We start from the raw sequence: 17,503 nt of genomic DNA on the forward strand, positions 1-17,503 counted from the left end.
AAAATTAAAAGAAATACTGTGCAATTATCAAGGTACTTGTAGTGTAAAAATAAGAGATGCTCATTATATATTGTTAAATGGAAAAGACTAGAACACAGACCACACAGTAAATGTAAATCCATATAGCAGATGTAAATATGGTATGTATATATGTGTGTATGTATATGAAAGTATATGCATTTCTGGACAAATACAAATATGTAGAATGGGATTATTGTAACTTGTATTTTTTGCTTATCTATACATTCTAATTTTCTGCAGTTACACATAGATTCCTAATTGAATACTTATGTGATTTTAAAAACGATAGCAAACCAGGGACAGGCATTTTGAGATGCTGCTTGATTAGCCACGTCCTATAACTGAGGGCCTAGATCCAAGTCCTGGCTCAGCTGCTGATTCTAGTTTCCTGCTAATGTGCACCTGGTAGGCAGTAGGTAGTGGCTCAACTATGAGTTACCAGCTCTGGCCTCGTCTTGGCCCAGCCCAGTTTGTTGTGGGTATTTGAGGAGTGAACCAGGAGATTGGAAATGTTTATCTTTCAAATCAAATAAAATTAATAGATAAAAGGATTCCAGCTAGTCAGACAGTCTTAGGATAACATTCTATATGAGCTAGTGACAGTATTTTGTAAGCAGCGTTGCCATCTGGTGGTTCAAGGGCAAAAATTCACCTACTTTCATTGTTTTTCATTTGAAGTTAGTAAACGAAGGCGCAATACAGTCATGTTTTAGACAAAGTCTACAAGAAGTAAGCATTTCCTAAAGTGTATTCTTGATTCACAGAAAAGTTTATCGACTAACTAGTTGAAGCTGTTTCATTTTCTAAATTTTAAAAAATATGTTGTATTGTCCAATCACATTACCTATAAAGACAATTCTGTTTCCTATTAAGTTTTTTTTTTAAATTTAATTTTATTTGAAAATGATGTGCACACAGAAAAATGGAGGAAGGGAAAGAGAAGGTGAAAAACACAGAGTGTGTGTTGTTTCCCATCTGCTGGCTCTTCTCAAATGCCAACAATTACTGGGGCAGGGCCAGGTCAAAGTCTGGAGCTGGAACTCCATCAAGGTCTCCCATGTGGGTGTCAGGGACCAAACAACCTGAACCATTATCTGCTGCCTCCTGGGTTGTGCATTAGTAGGATGGTGGATCCAATGTTAAGCAGTTAAAACACCCTGAGATGGAATGCAGGTGTCTGAAGTAGGGATGTAAGTCACTGTGCCCAGTTATCCATTTGAGGAATTACTTAGGGTAAAGTTTTATGTATACCAGCATAATTTTTCAGCTGGCTGGCATAGAACCAGTCCAATAAAAAGTATTTTGAAAAAAGTATAAAAATCTCCCTCTGCACTGGTGGCGACCCACTTGTGGAGAGTACTGGAACCTGGTTGGACCCAATGCCCAGGACTCAGCCCAAGGAGACAGCCCACTGTCGCCACATGGTGACCGAGTCCTAGGCTTTGGGTGGCCTATTTGGCACCAGGCTCTGCCTCCTGGCCGCCCAGCGGTGAGCTCTAGGGTTTTTAGGGTATATATAATTGCTGCCTAGGGACACCCAGGGATAAGGCTAGTGTGAGTGTAGGTGAGGGATGAATTCTGTGTTATTCCTAGCAATGGGGTCATGGAACTTGCTTGTAAGCATTGGGACTGAGATCTGAGGGTTTGGAGGGGGATTCCATAAGTTCTATTTGGACCAGACTGATTCACCAGCCCACCTGTGAATCCTGAGAAGGGCTGCTAGCGTAGAACATCACTGACTGCCACACACCAGTCCACACGAAAACTATGGCAGGGGGCCTGTCTGGCAGGACTAGGTACCAGTACCTGAGTGGAGTTAACAGGGGATGGGTCACACTTGGCAGGGTAAAGACATCAACCAACATGTGAGAGAGCCAGATCCAGGGGTAGATTCTCTGGGGAAGTGTGGACCCAACCCTGTGGAAATACAAGTCCTGCTGGTTAGCTCGTGAGTTGGGTGGTGTGATCATGGAACCTGCTATCACTTATGGATAAAAAGACTGACAACAGTCTGGGCAGGTCATAGCAGCAGCACCCGAATGTGCACACTAAAACAGGATGTGGGGTAGGCTGAGCTGCAACTGGAAGGAGTGGACTGGGCAGGGCCGAGCAAACCTTAACTCACTAGGAAGAATAGAAATTAGGATGGAGCGTAGGTCATGCCGAGCTAGGTTCTTACTCCGACTGGTCTGCATGAACCAGGGATACTAGGCCACAGCATCGAAGGCAAAGGCTGAGACAGGTGAGGGGCCATGCCAAGCTGGGTCAGAGCAACCACTGGCACACGCACGATCTATGGTTGGGAACAGGCCTGACTGAGGAGCTAAGAAGACACCCTAACTGGGTTGGGGTTCCCACTGGTGAGTGCGGGGGCTGGAGTGGGGACTGCGTTCTGCTCTGGATATGGCTGCAGTCTCCCTTGGCACAAATGTGGACTGGGACTGAATGCACCAGGCTGGGCTGGACTTCAGCACCATCTGGTGCTCTGGAGGACCAGAGTAGACGTAGAACAGACTAGGCTAGGTCTCTGCCCCTACTGAGCCATGTGTGAGCTGTGTCTGGGTATGGATGAGCCTTGGCTGGGCTGAAATATCCAACAGTAAGAACCAGAATGAGTTGAAGGCCAGTCAGGAAAGGCCACTGTTCCTACTAGGACAGGAGGTAGACTAAGTAGGGCTGGCCCATGGACCCACTGGCATGCGCGAGATCTGGCATTGGGAGAGGTTCTGATGGAGGAGTCTGGGCAATTCCTCTGGCAGGATATAGTCCCTGCAGGTGAGTGCAAGAACCATGAAAGGGAGCAGCCCAGACCAGGGCAGGGAAAGGTACCCACCAGCATACATTTGGCATAGGTCGGGGGCAGACCAGGCTGAACCAGTTCACATCACCCGCTGGTGAATCTGAGCACCAGAACAGAGTGTGGGTCGGACCAGATATGGTTGCACACATACCAGTACACATTACGGCTAGGACGAGGTGCTGGCTGGGTTGGGCTAGGCTGTAACCTCCCACAACCTGAGCTGGAGTTGAGGGTGAGCTGGGCCAGGCCAGGCCAGGCCAGGCCAGGCCACAACACCCACTGGCAAATGTAAATGTGAGGTAGGTCATACCAAACTGGGCTGAAGTGCCCAACCAGCACACGTAAGAACCAGGGAGGGAGGGGGCAAAACTGGTAGGGGGAATGTGGAGAGCTCCTCTGCTGGACAGCCACTCCCACTGGAGAGCGTGAGCTGGGATTGGGCAGACCAGACCAGGCAGGGCTACAACACCTGTGGGCCTCATGGGAGTTAGATCAGGGAAAAGCCAGGCTGGACTGACTTCCTACTGATGTAAGCATAAATTAGAGTGGGTGGGGGTTGGTTGGGCTTTGCTACAGTATCACCTGGCAGAGGCTGGCACTGGGAGCTAATTCTGTCAAGTTAAACCACAGAACCTCCTGGAGAGTGCATAATCCGGGAGTGTGAGTGGCGTAGTAGGGAAATAGTGGGTGCCTCCCTCTTGGGTTACCACTCCTACTGTAGAGCATGAAAACCAGGATTGGGGCAGGGGTGGCTGGACAGAACAGCACCTGCCAGTATGTGTGTGGGGCTGGATAGTAGGGCTGGTTAGGTTGAACTAGGCTTCAATACCCATTGACATGCATGAAAGCTAAATGGGATGTGGGACAGACTGAACAAGTCTGCGGTACATACTGGCAAGCATGGGAACCAGGGTAAGGGGCAGGCCTGGTGGGGGTTATGTTGAGTCGCCCCAACTAGGCTGCAGCTCCCACTGGTTTGCGTGAGGGCTGAGTATGAAGTGGGCAGGATCGAGCTGGACTGCAACTCCCATTGGTTCATGTGGAAGACGGGTCTGGAAACAGAACTGACCAGCAATTGCAACGAACAGCATGTGCATTAGCTGATTGGGGCGATGGACTGTGCCGGACCCTGTACTGGCAAACACACACAAGAAATCTGGTATGGAAATCACTCAGATGAAGTTTCTATGGGGATCCCTCCAACTGAACTCCTGATCTCAGAACCCCAACCATGAAGAGACTGTCAGCTAGTGGATTCTGAAGAGTTCATCATGCTTGGAGCAGCGAGATTGGCAGCAATTCAGAACTGTTGAACTATCAAAGCTGCATGAGCAGGACCCTCGGAGCATACCCCATGTTGGGGACCTGGGATGGGTGGGAGGCTGGGTGGGATTTTTCCCTTTATCTCTTCCCTCATCCTGGATACAGACAGAAAAAATATTAATGTGGAAAAAGGTGTTACCCACTTTCCTGTAACCCTTGACCGTCTGTGCCCTAATCAACTATGTAAAGATTACTAAGATAAATTTTGAAAAAAGTATAAAAATCTGAGGAGTGAATGCTTATTTCTGGGTGACCTGATGTGATCAGCAGTTACTATTTTTCATGGCATAAGAATGCATGTAAGGGCCCGGCATGGTGGCCTAGCGGCTGAAGTCCTCACCTTGAATGAGCCGGGATCCCATATGGGTGCCAGTTCTAATCCTGGCAGCCCAGCTTCCCATACAGCTTCCTGCTTGTGGCCTGGGAAGGCAGTTGAGGACAGCCCAAAGTCTTGGGATCCTGCACCTGTGCGGGAAACCTGGAATAAACTCCTGGCTCCGGATTGGCACAGCACCAGATGTTGCAGTCACTTGGAGAGTGAATCATTGGATGGAAGATCTTCCTCTCAATCTCTTTTCTCTGTGTCTCTGACTTTGTTTTTAAAAGATTTATTTCTATTGCAAACAAAAATTTATGTAAGCCTGAACCAGCTGCAGCATATGTTCTCTGGGTGTGTGAGCTATACTGTGAGATGCTTTGTGGAGCCCAGGGTGGTAATTGATCTGCCCTTCTTGATCTGTCCCTGCTATAGCTCCTGTCACTGTAGACCACATTCCTTTGTTTCATCCAGCCTGCTCACGAATTGAACTCTCATCCTACTTAACACATCTATAGAAATCCAGATGTTTTGATTACGTCTCTGGGAAAAGTTATTTTCTTCCATATTTCCTGGAAAACCCAGTGACTGCATGTCCGAATTCGCTGAGCCTGCCGTAATAGAATGCCATAATGGGAGTTTGTAGACCATAGACATGTATTTTCCATGGTTCTTCATAGGAGGGAAGTCCGGGACTGTGGTATGGGCAGATTGGAGGTCTGGGGAGTGTTGACTTTCTTTTATATGCAATGCTTCTGTGTCTGTCCATAGTGCAAGGATTTCAACGTTTCCATTCAGACCACAGCACAAGTAGATGGTTCCTTTGAAATCTGACCTGTGCTTTCCTTCCCACCTGCAGGTGAGTTGATCAATCTCGCCATGTACTGTGAGAGGATAAGGAGGAAATTCTGGCCTGAGTGGCACCATGGTGATGACAATACCATCTACGAGTCTGAGGAGAGCAGTGAAGGCAGCAAAACTCACACCCCCCTGCTGGATTTCAGCTTTTACTCAAGGACAGAGACCTTCGAAGACGAGGGAGCGGAGAATAGTTTTTCCAGAACCCCTGACACGGATTTCACCGGACACTCGCTCTTTGATTCTGATGTGGACATGGATGACTACACAGACCATGAACAGTGCAAGTGATGCGTGCCCTCACTGACCGTTTTCCTCTGGAGCTGCCACTCCCTGGGGTCGGTCAAGTTTCCCAGGTGGAAATCCTTTGAGTTGGGAGATCTCCGTGTTTTGCACGGTTTCACTTACCAACTGGACTAGAGCCGCCTTATTTCTTTTTTGTGTAAAGAACCATTCTGATGGCTCCATTTAAAACAAACAGGCAAAAACAAAAGTCAGCATGGTTCCTGAAATACATTTTTGTTTTCATTAGAAAACCAATATAGGTGAGAAAGCAGTTGGAAGAGTGGGTTGTCCACTGATAGCATTTATGTTGATTCTCTGCAGCTTGAATTTAGCTGTGAGATGGATTCTCCAACATCCTTCTTGCTCCAGAGTTTGAAATAAGGAGAGAGATCAGGAAAAAAATGTAGGTGAGAAGTGTCCTGTGGTGGCTTGCTTGTACTTGATGTGTATATTGTATGCTGAGATGTAAATCAAATAAAACGCAGATATTCCATGAACACCTGCTATGTGCGAAGCACTATGGTAGGTGCTTATCAGAAGTTCCATTCTAAGCCCTGCCAGTGATTACTGTATGATTTCAGGCAAGTCCTTTACTATTGTTGTGCCTCATTTTTCCCACCTGTAAAGTGGGGATGACAATACTCTCCACCTACCTACCTCACAGGGGTGTTGTGGGGACTCATGGGGTGACACTTGTATGGCGTTTTAAACCTCTTGGAAGTGGTGCGATATGAACACAACATTTTATTCTTCACTGTGCTTCATGTGAGTGAAGATTTGCAGGGCAAAGGAATTCTATAATCTAGGCAACTACAGCCAAAGTCACTTGTAAATGCTGAGCACACAAAGGCAGTTAGGACTTGGTCACCATTCCTCTTTGTGATCTGGCTTGAATCAAAATCTTTCCTTGAAAGTACCTTGCCAATATTTTTACGAATTAACGACTACAACAGTCTTGAATTCTACTGTGTCTCTGCAGAAAAGTATTTCACAGCATGAATTCACTCTGGAATGTTGCTCCATGGTGTGTTTGAATAATTTGGAAGGAATAAAGCTCAGGAATATGGGTGGGTTTTTGAAGAGGTGAAGGGGAAGGTGTTTGATTTTTGCAAGTGTAAGCTTGCCAACTTGTAGTGTCTTTTTTTTTTTTAAAGATTTATTTTTATTACAAAGTCAGATATACAGAGAGGAGGAGAGACAGAGAGGAAGATCTTCCATCCGATGTTTCACTCCCCAAGTGAGCCGCAACGGGCCGATGCGCGCCGATCCGATGCCGGGAACCAGGAACCTCTTCCAGGTCTCCCACGCGGGTGCAGGGTCCCAATGCATTGGGCCGTCCTCGACTGCTTTCCCAGGCCACAAGCAGGGAGCTGGATGGGAAGTGGAGCCGCCGGGACCAGAACCGGCGCCCATATGGGATCCCGGGGCTTTCAAGGCAAGGACTTTAGCCGCTAGGCCACGCCGCCGGGCCCTTGTAATGTCTTTTTGAAAACAAACCTTGCAAGGATGTATTGAAAATACAAAGCTCACGTTATTTGTATCAAAGCATTCTGTACAGTGGTGGACGATATGCAGTTTCACCAACACCTTTTCTGGTGTTCCCAGACCTTGCCCAGGGAGAGGAGGGCAGCACTGAGAACACTGCTTTTGTTTCATAAGGATCTTCCATCCTTTCCTTCTCGATTTCCCCTCTCCCAGAGTACATGTACTGCTGGGTCTATTGATATTTACAAAGGCACTCTGAAGTCAACAAAAATGGTATCTTAGAAGCCAAACAGTTTATGGGCCAAAGAAGGGTGGAATCCTGGGTGATGGATGTGGCTGTGGACTAGGAGAGTCAATGTAAAGAGTCACAACAGCAACAAAGCTTTCTTTTTACTGATTGAGCAGAGATTCCTAACTATGCTGGTCAAGAGGTACTTCTGGAAACATGAAAACTTCTCTTAAATTAATGTACTTAAAAAACCACTTGAATGTAAGAGGAGATTGTTTGAAGCTGTTCAGTTAAGCAAAGTGTGTGAGCACACATGTAACAGAATAGATGCTGATATGCCCTAAAATCTTAGCCTCTGGAAAAATGGGTGTTAATACCTTATTAAAGTCATGAATTGAGGGGACTGTTTAATGCCTAATGAGAGTGGTGAGGAAGTTTTAATGGATGAGACTGTTTCAAGTCACTAATGTCATTTGAAAGGACTATCTGCTGCCTCCATTATTTGCAGGGGAGTTTTCAGGACAGTTTGCAATTCTGTGTGAGGAGGGAAACTCTTGCCTGAAAATATGAATATAATGAATGGGTAGACTACACCTGATTCCTCAAAGCCTAAGTTGCCCTTCTCCCACTGTCAGCTGGGAAGAACTGTGTTTGCAGATTCGCCTAACAATTTATTCTTACTGTATGGCATCAAGTGTGATCTCTTTTCATTTTCAAAAATGACGACATGTAGATTCATCTATTTTTAAAAATTGTGCATTACTTGGAGGGCAGGCATGTGAAGAGCTAGTTTTCCTAGAGAAGCTGTAATACAGTTCATTCCATCCACGTGCCTCTCAAAGGAATGCAAATGGACATGGCCAACTGGAGTCTGGGCGCCTCCTGACAGCTTCAGACCAGGCACTCAACTTTGTATATGTACAAACTGGATTTGGAAGCCTGGAGTATACGCCAACGTGGGTTACAGAAACAAAACGACCAAGACACCAATATCACTGCGGTATGGCTCTTTATTTGGAGGGCTTTAATTGTATGTACTTTATTTTTAAGCTTCCCCAATTTGAAGAGTTTCCAATTTGATGAACAGGTGCTACTTAAAAAAAAGTAGGGAACATTTTGGTCATCGGACTCATTTGGTCAGGATCTCTATTTTCTTTGGATTGGAAAGTAATTTTAATGATAATGTATACTTTGCCCTAGAAGACCCATAGGCCACTTGCTCTTAATCTCCCACTGAAGAATGCTTTTGCTCCTGTAACCAGTAACCTTTGGCCCAAAATCTTGTTAGTATTAATGAGTAGCAGTTGTATGCTCTTCTGTTGAGCAGAAAAGATGAGGATAATATAGATTTATCGTGAGGTGAACTACAGTGTCAGAGTTCACCATTTTGTTGTTATGTAATAGATAACCAATAGTGACATTACCAAGGACATGGGCTACCCAGAGAACTCATTGCAGACTTAGAACAATTTGGACTTAAATCACAACTGCAGTATACACTTCAAGTGAGCTTCGCTTATGTAAATGGAGGTATTCCTGTGAGGACTTCTTTCTAAGAAACAGAATTCAAGGACAGAAAGTCTTAAGGATTTTAGCTTCATGGGTTTTGCCCAGATAGTTTGAATCTATAGTCAGGCCAAGGATTAGTTCTAGACAGCTCCTTACAAGAGAAGCCCTGAAGTTGTTATTTCATTTGAAGGGCAGGTCTCGGCACTGAGGTCTTTGACTTGCCCCCTAATGGCTTTCCCCATTTCATTTCTTTGGCAGGATTTCCTTGTAAAAGACCCATTTTCTGCAAGAGATCACTTGATGTTCACAGAATCAGAATACCTCCACCTCTCAGCGTGCTTAGAGTCCTCCAGTTTGTCCCCAGTGTCACTCAGCCTGATCCAGGCCATTCCAAGAGAGCTTTATTTTGGTGTCTACTCATGTGTGGTGCCCTTGGGCTCTGTAAATAACAAGATGTATTTCCAAACCTTTAAGACTCTTGGTCTTTGCTGTCTGTCTCAAAGAATCCATGACCATAAACTCACTCACTGAATGTTTTCTGAGCAGCTAACCTATGCTTGACATTGAGATCGACACTGCAGAGCAGCAAATAGAGCAGACACGACCCACTGGTGCCAGGGCACCTTCTTTTGCTCAGACTTATGCCATGTTTGGCTACTTCCCTTTATACATCCTACGCATCATTTACAACTGAAAACTGGCTCAGAGGGGCTGCCAAGGGTTACTTCTGAGGGCCTGGGATCCTCGCTGTACTGACTGTCTGCTCTAACTTCTCCATACGAGTCTCTGGTGCAGCCAGGCTGACCCATTATGTTTGGTGTGGACTTGCCAAGTGTCCCCATCCATGTACCTCCGCTCTGGCCAGTTCCCCTCTCCTGGCCCAAATTGTGCCTGCCTCTTAAAGCCCACTTCCACCAAAACCACACAAATGACTTTCCAGCTCATTTTCCTGTGAGAACAAAACACTGTTTCCTTCTCTGAAGGCTACATGGCAAAGGTAGACTCAGAACATGGGCCACACACTATCAAGTAATGGTTTTTTTCTTTGTTGTTGAATCAAGGGATTCCACTGACTCATTAATGAAACTATTCTCAGAAAACTATGTATGTATGTATATATGTGTATATATATAATTTTACATATAAATCCAGGAGTTTTTTTTAGAGACATAAATTTGTCCCTTGGGACTCTTGGACCCCACTTAAAGAGGTCTTGTTCTAGAATCTTTATGCGTTATGGTTGCTGATGTTTGTTCTTTTACATATCCAGAGGAAAAAAATTGGTTGAGATGCCCAAGGAAAGTAATATCCATTACCCACTCTGAATAAGCACTCAGTGACCAATATAGAAGCACTTGCTTTACCCTAGAAATGATCTTTGCTTGAGAGATCTGGAACTTTCTAAGTGATACACTTCAGTTATTGTTGCCCATGTCTTTTAAAACCCCAAAAAGTTGATGTGTCAAAAGTTCAGGATGAAACGAGTTTCATTTCTATCCTGAAACCTGCCACTTCCACATGGACAGGCCGAATACCTAGGGCCTCTGAAGCTGATTTTTCCCTTAAAGGACAAAGCTCTGATCCATCATTGTCCTGTACTAGTTAGGAATCCATACAATTGTTGAGTGTATTTTTAATAAACAGATAGTGCCTTTTTGTTGATTGGAAACAACTCAGGTTATTCCATTTAAAAAAAATACAAGTTATTTGTATTGGTCCTGACTGGGATCCAGGATCCTTTACTTCCCTTTATGTGAGTGCACTAAATCAAACAAGAACCAGTGAAAAGCACTTTCAATGATGAAATTCTTCTGAAACTAAAAAACTAATTGCCAGAGCTCAGTGTTTTTTTTTTGTTTTTTTTTTTTTTTTTTTTTTTTTTTTTTTTTTTAAAGATTTATTCAGTTTTATTACAATCAATTATACAGAGAGGAGGAGAGACAGAGAGGAAGATCTTCCGTCCGATGATTCACTCTCCAAGCAAGCCGCAACGGGCCGGTGTGCGCCAATCCGAAGCTGGGAACCAGGAACTTCTTCCGGGTCTCCCACGCGGGTGCAGGATCCCAATGCATTGGGCCGTCCTCGACTGCTTTCTCAGGCCACAAGCAGGGAGCTGGATGGGAAGTGGAGCTGCTGGGATTAGAACCGGCGCCCACATGGGATCCCGGGGCGTTCAAGGCGAGGACTTTAGCCTCTAGGCCACGCCGCCGGGCCCCAGAGCTCAGTGTTAACAGGTTCAGGCATCAAGTGAATGATTATGAGGTTGTGCCCTCTCTTCAGGTGTTCCCAGTGGTCCAAGTGACCCTTGAAAGGTTCTGGAGAATTAACTTGGGTGGGGGGTAGTTTGTGGGAAGGGACCACTTGCCTTTGGGGATTCTTGCTAGTGTCAGGAATAGCTGGAAACACAGGAGATAGGTTCCCAGTAAGGAATTCAAGTGAGAAACCTAGGTTTTTGGTTCCTTACTTTCAGTGGGTTGTTGTTCATAAAGACAGCTAGGTTCTTAAAGATTTAAGGTAAGATTGTTGGAAGAGCGATATATTGGCCTTGCCCTTTGGAGATGGTGATAGAGGGTATGGAAGGATAGCGTGAAGCAAGGAGTCTCAGCTGTTTTGGAGAGGTGTGAATTCCTGAACCATTCTTGCTCTTGTAGGAAGCCTCCACAGATCCAGGCTCTCCCAGACTCATGCTACTGGCTACACTATGACACAGTAGGGTCTAAAATGTTATGAGTATGGCTGTACCAAACTGTTAAAGTTGTAACTAAAAAGATCATGGCAGTAATGAAACAGCTTGTGGACAATGTCTAGCCAACACCACACAATCATTTGATGTGGAAACACATTAACAGTAAGTGATTGGGATAGTACTTTGTTTTTTGTACACAAATAATTTCAGCAATGAAGTTACTAGCTATCTTGCATTTTAAAGCCATTATTTTCTTATATCTTTAACTACTTAAAAGTAGCCCACTAAATGTAGAACAGTATGTATTTGTCACAATTGGTTAGTTGTGTAAAAGTGATATTAAATGCCACTAATCCTCATTGGTAATCATTTGCTTTGGTTCATTTATTTTTACTTTTTGGCTGTGAGAGTAACTTGCATTTGTTAGTAATAGTTAAAGTTTATTCTTTTTTTAGTGTACTAGAGAAAGATTGCCTTATGGCTTCTAAAATAGAATGCAGTATGCTTGTTAATTGGTGGACAAACAATATAATTTTTCATGAGGGCTAGAAAAAAGGAATGCTCTGAGCATTTACTGTGTGCTTCCTCTATGAAAGTTAGCTCCTTAATGGTTGTGAAGTATTGAAACCCCAGAAGAGATCCCATTTGGCTTATTGCCTCTGTCCAAATGATTCTATTTTACCTTTAATTTATATCTGACTTTTCCAGGAGTAGCACTGAAAACAACGTTCAAATTTTTGAGGGATCTCTGCTTCAGTAGGAGTGATATTTGTGTTACTCGGCACAATGATTTTACCCTATAAGCCTTGTGGAATCTGATCATGCTCATTGTAAGCACATCCCCTGCCCCCTGCCTCTAGAGAGTTGCATTATAGTGAATGTTTTGCAACTTCATGATTGGTGACAGTGGTGGCTTCTCTGTGGGCAATTGAGTGTTGAGTCCTCTGCTGGGAGGTGAGGGAATCTCACTGAAGGGGGCAATCAGGTAACCAGCAGATTCCAGGCCTTCCAGCAACCATGTGGCGTGTGTGGCTGTGTCAGAAATGTGTCAGGCACCATTGGAAGTCTCCTCTGGGGTGGTAGCTTCATAAAGGAAGGAAAAATTCAGGTCTATGAGTAAAGAACAAATACAACCTGCATAGGGAAGGATTGCCTAGGGATATTTAGGTGTCTGATACAGGGAGCATTGAAGTCAGGTGTCTCTCCCCGATCTAATCTCTGTGCCTGTGCCCTGGAATTACCCCACTATCTGAAGATAGGCGTGAGAAGTAGGAGAGCAGCTTCATTTTAGAATCTCCCACTTGTTTCAAAGTTTTTGTGGCATCTATTTTCCACTTTATAAATATACAAGTTACACAGTAGTGCCCCTTGTGTTTTAAAGAAGTCCTTTAAGTGAGGGGAGACACCCCAAATCATCCTTATTTAGGCAGTGGTCTCAATCTTTGTGCTTAGTGACCCCATTAGCAAAACTGAGTATGTTCTTCAGTGTATTTAGTGTATATATGTAAACACTGCTGGGCAGAAACCTACACACACACCCCCTCTAGCAAACAGACATTTGAGAAGTCTCTTCTGCTACCCAATAGAATTTATACAGTCTGGGCCAAGGGGTACTTAACACCTAGAAGGTTGTAATTGAATAAAAAAGGTGTACGCAACATTTGTGGTGAGGTGGATGCCAAATAGGCATGGTTGCCATGTGCTTAGATGGAGGTATGTAACTATTTAGTTTTCATGAAAGCAGGCATTTTGGTTAGGGAAAGAAAAGGGAGATAATTAGATGGTAAAATAATCAATATTACAAAGTAAATAAAAGAAAAAAAAACCTTTGTAAATCTCCAAACATAAGATGGAAAGATTTGTTTTTGGAAAACAGATTGGAAAGTCCAGTGTTTGTTGGGATTTTGAAGCCACGTTTTAGCTGCTTAGGGTCTGCTGGGTGGACACTGCCCGAAACATCCACCTGCACTTCTGTTTTGCAAACACAGTAAATAGCGTTTTGCTCAATGAAGGCCTCAGTGTGGAGGCAGCATTCCATGGACCTGTGAGTTACTTTAGCAGTTATTGTTAGTAGTTTATAAAGCCATATTTAATTTGTACACTTGACTGTAAGATTTGAATTGTGCAATGTTGATTACTGTATATAAATACGGAAATTCTGTATATTTGGTCTTAATGCTGTATGTATTTGATGTGTAAATGATAACTAATGGATATGAAATAGCTTACTGTGCATCTCTTTATTCCAATTCACTTCTTTTGCAAATTGAATGTTTAAAGTTTATACCCATGGGGAATATCTTGAATTTCTGCATCTAATATACTGTTAAGTGGTGGTCCCTTGGATGATTGAGAGAATATTTTCGTCGTAAGGTAGTTGTATAATTAGAACAGAGATCATGAATTTTTTAGGCATGTAACTTTGATAGAATTTCAAAAAAATATTTTTAAAGATGAAAAATGGCTTTTGAGTGCTTGGTCCTGTCCTCTCTCCTGCTTTTACTCTGTGCTCAGCGCATCTCAGCACAGAGAGTGACAGCCTGGCAGAGAAAAGAGGGAGGAGAAGTAGAACTGCAAGTGTGTCAAAACCTTTTCTGGGCCAGTTCCCCCCCTGCTTTTTTTTTCCATTTTAAAAAAGGATTTACTTATTTATTTGAAAGGCAACACACTCAGAGAACATGCACAAGAGAGCTTCCACCCTCTGCTTCACTGTCTAAACGGCTACAACAACCAGGTATTGGCTGGGCTGAAGCCAGAAGCCAGGAACTCCATTCCATTCTTTTACAATGTCACAAGGATGCCAATTTCTCGGGCCATATTCTCATTTCCCAAATACTTTGTATTAAGTTGGATTGGAAGAGAGCTACTGAGATTTGAATTAGCACTCTGTCCCATGTAAGCTTAGAGTTGCAGGGAGTGGTTTGATACTCTGCACCATGACACTGCCTCCATTCTGTAAATATGGTCTCAATGAGTTTTCACACTTCTCAGCAAAGTAACTGTGGTTCCCCTTTCATAGATGAAGGCAACAGCTGTGGAGGTAAATTTACAGAGTAACATGGCGATGGTAGGCTCAAGTCAGAGAATCCCAGGCAGGTAGGTTTGGAAATACAGTATCATTACTAAGTGATTTTCATGTATGTATAGGACAATGCACTTTTAGAAAAGATAGCTGGGCTTTTAGGCGCTCAGAATTTGTAATGATCTGCAGGGTGTTTGAGATGCAGGGTAACTGAATACTTGAATATTATCTTTCAATTTAGAGCAAGCTATGATCAGATGATATCCAAAATTCTATCCCATCACTTCCTGCTGGTCATGAGTGTATTAGAAAATGAGAGAGCTCTTTAATCTGACATTTCAGAGGTCATAGTTGAATCTGCTCATTTAGATCCCTTTTCTCTCGATGTAAAATCCTAATCTTTCTATCCCACTTGTTGACATAGATCTTAGAAATGCTTTGGGACACATCTACAAGTACACAAAGAAGTTCATGGGAAAAATGGAATTTTTAAAGCTTGAATAGTTTGATAGCATTTAGTATCTGAACTGTTTGAAAATTCCCTTGAATGCCTGGACTTCAGTTACATTGGATGCAAAATAATTTTGATGCTATAATTCCATTTTCCACAAGTCATACAAAACAAACCTATACATTTACTTCAACTTGAGTTAGTGATAGACACTGCTAGAATCTGATTGGGGGGGCCCCAGATTTCAAGTTTAGCAACATTCTGTTGGGGTAATTTTCTTTGCTCTGCCTTTAGAACAGTGGAGAGAAGGGGGTTTTGTTTTTAACAACCCAACTTGCTATGCTCTTAGAAGTGCCGAGATAAATGCTCTGTACCCATTTGCATTGCCTGTTTCATGCTAATTGGTAGATTGCTCTGCTGGGAGCTGTGTTACATTTAGAGCTGACACCACCCACCCCCATTAAATACTTCCCAGCTGAGTTGGTTCCCTTTAGCCATAGCTTTTAAGAACTGCCAGGGTTGGGTCCAGTGCAGTAGTCAAGCGTCTAAAGTCCTTGCGCCTTGCACGCACTGGGATCCCATATGGGTGCCAGTTCTAATCCTGGCAGCCCTGCTTCCCATCTAGCTCCCTACTTGTGGCCTGGAAAAGCAGTTGAAGACAGCCCAAAGCCTTGGGACCCTGCACCCATGTGGGAGACCTGGAAGCAGCTCCTGGCTCCAGATCGGCTCAGCTCTGGCCATTGCGATCACTTGGGGAGTGAGAGTCATCAGATGGAAGATCTTCCTCTTTGTCTCTCCTCTTTGTATATCTGACTTTCCAACAAAAATCTTAAAAAAAAAACCAAGAACTGCCAGGGTTAGACTAGCTTATCCTTGGGATGAAAGGGAACTTCAGGGAACAAGGTGAGAGAATTTGTTGCTTTTCTCATGGACATCACTGCCTGGGCCCTGTATTTCTGAGCGGTACTGGATCTGTTTTAGTGACCAGTGTTCTTGTTGAGAAGGCTTATGAGTGTTGTCTCAGAGAGCTGGGTTTCACGGCTGAGGCTTAGCTCGCTGGGAATGTATTCGACCTGGGCAAGCACAGTGGGTGACTCAAGTTCAGCACTGTATCCTGCTAAATTCTGATTAAAACCAACATCAAAGGAAGTCTTGAAAGGGAGGAGAGGTGAGAGAAGACCCTGGGCAGGCGAAGCCCGGGTCTTTTCCCAGCCCTGTCTGTTCATATGTTGATCATGTGGGTTCCCTATTGCATGCTGCTTTCACCCTCTGACTTTTAGCTGGTAAATTCAAAGGAAGATTACAAAAAGAGAAGTCTGTGGGTTATTCAAGGTATCAAATTGCAGGTGGCACAAGTGAGATTCCCAGCCAAGTTCACAGCGACGAGGGGACCCTGCCCACTAATTGTTGAGAAAATTCAAGCCACCAACTTCTGTGAAGGATGTGGATGTCACCGGCTAGTCCTGCCAACCAAGATCTGAGCTGTTGTGAGCAATCTAGGTAGTGAGGATTCTAGTCACTTGAGAAAATCTCATGAGTTTTCTAACGAGGTTAATTTGAAAGCATCATCCAATTAACCAATGAAAACCATCCTTTCGCCAGAAATATTGTGAGAAGGTCCCCTTTTACAGCCTATAAAGCCCTAGATAAACAGCCTGTGAAATAGCTCCCTCCTTTAGGGATCCTTCTCAGCCGCTGGGAGTTCGACTTTTGCTTTCTTGTAAGGAGTTATTTGAACACCCCACCCTGGACCCAGCCCACGAAATTCTCGCCAGTCCACCTGTTCAGATTTAATCCAGCGTTTCACCTGAGAATCCTACCCCCAATCTCCCAGCCCCTCCTCCAACCCCACCCGCTTGCCAATCCTCCTGAGGTAATCACCTGTGAAAATCTCAGATACCAATCCCCTGGGGCCTGCCTTCAATCCCTCCCAATCTCCCCCACCCCATCTTGCAGGCTTATCCAAAGGCATAAAAGAGCTCCCAGGTGCGACCCTCTTCTCCCTTTCCAGCTTTCCCCCCTTTTCTTCTCCTTTTCTGGTGGCCTTCCCACCACCTGGGCCCTACTGGAATAAACCTACAGTACTTTCTTGTGTCTGGTGTTTCGGGCTCACGGTAAAAGAACCAGACTGTGAGAATTAGCTGCGTGTAATAACGCAAAGAACGTTAAGTGCATTAAAATAGCTAACATTTCTTTAGGGATTCCCTCAGGCTGTTTCCTTTTTCCTATTTTACTTTAAGTAAACTTGTGCTTTACTTGCTTTTCCTTATGAAGTGCTCCTGTTTTGTCGCTGACCAGCAGCGACGTTAACAACGAGGCATACTTTGGAGGGTCTGGGAAAAGCCAGAATTGCAACCGGACCCCTTATTGCCAAAAGCGGCTGCCTTTATCCCCATTGATCTTAGCTTTTCTCCCCGCTTCTCTAGCCCTTTCTCCGCTACTTTTCTTCCCGTTCCTCTCCTGGTAGGTCTATATTGCTTTTGTACCCCTCTCTGCCACCCCGTTCTTCTCGTTTTGT

The 17,503-nt window shown here is 44.2% G+C and overlaps 1 protein-coding gene across 1 annotated transcript in view; it reads left to right on the forward strand.

Annotated features, from left to right (window-relative positions):
* FAXC (failed axon connections homolog, metaxin like GST domain containing) overlaps positions 1-5,974 on the forward strand; it is a 63,145-nt gene extending 57,171 nt beyond the window's left edge. The window contains exon 6 of the mRNA XM_004580362.2: positions 5,320-5,974. Coding sequence (XP_004580419.2) covers positions 5,320-5,609 — 290 coding nt within the window. The 3' untranslated portion in view covers positions 5,610-5,974. The remainder of the gene's footprint in view (positions 1-5,319) is intronic.
* The last annotated feature ends 11,529 nt before the right edge of the window (positions 5,975-17,503 follow it).

The sequence above is a fragment of the Ochotona princeps genome, chromosome 1 (assembly GCF_030435755.1).
Source record: "Ochotona princeps isolate mOchPri1 chromosome 1, mOchPri1.hap1, whole genome shotgun sequence".
In the NCBI taxonomy this organism is placed as follows: Eukaryota; Metazoa; Chordata; class Mammalia; order Lagomorpha; family Ochotonidae; genus Ochotona; species Ochotona princeps.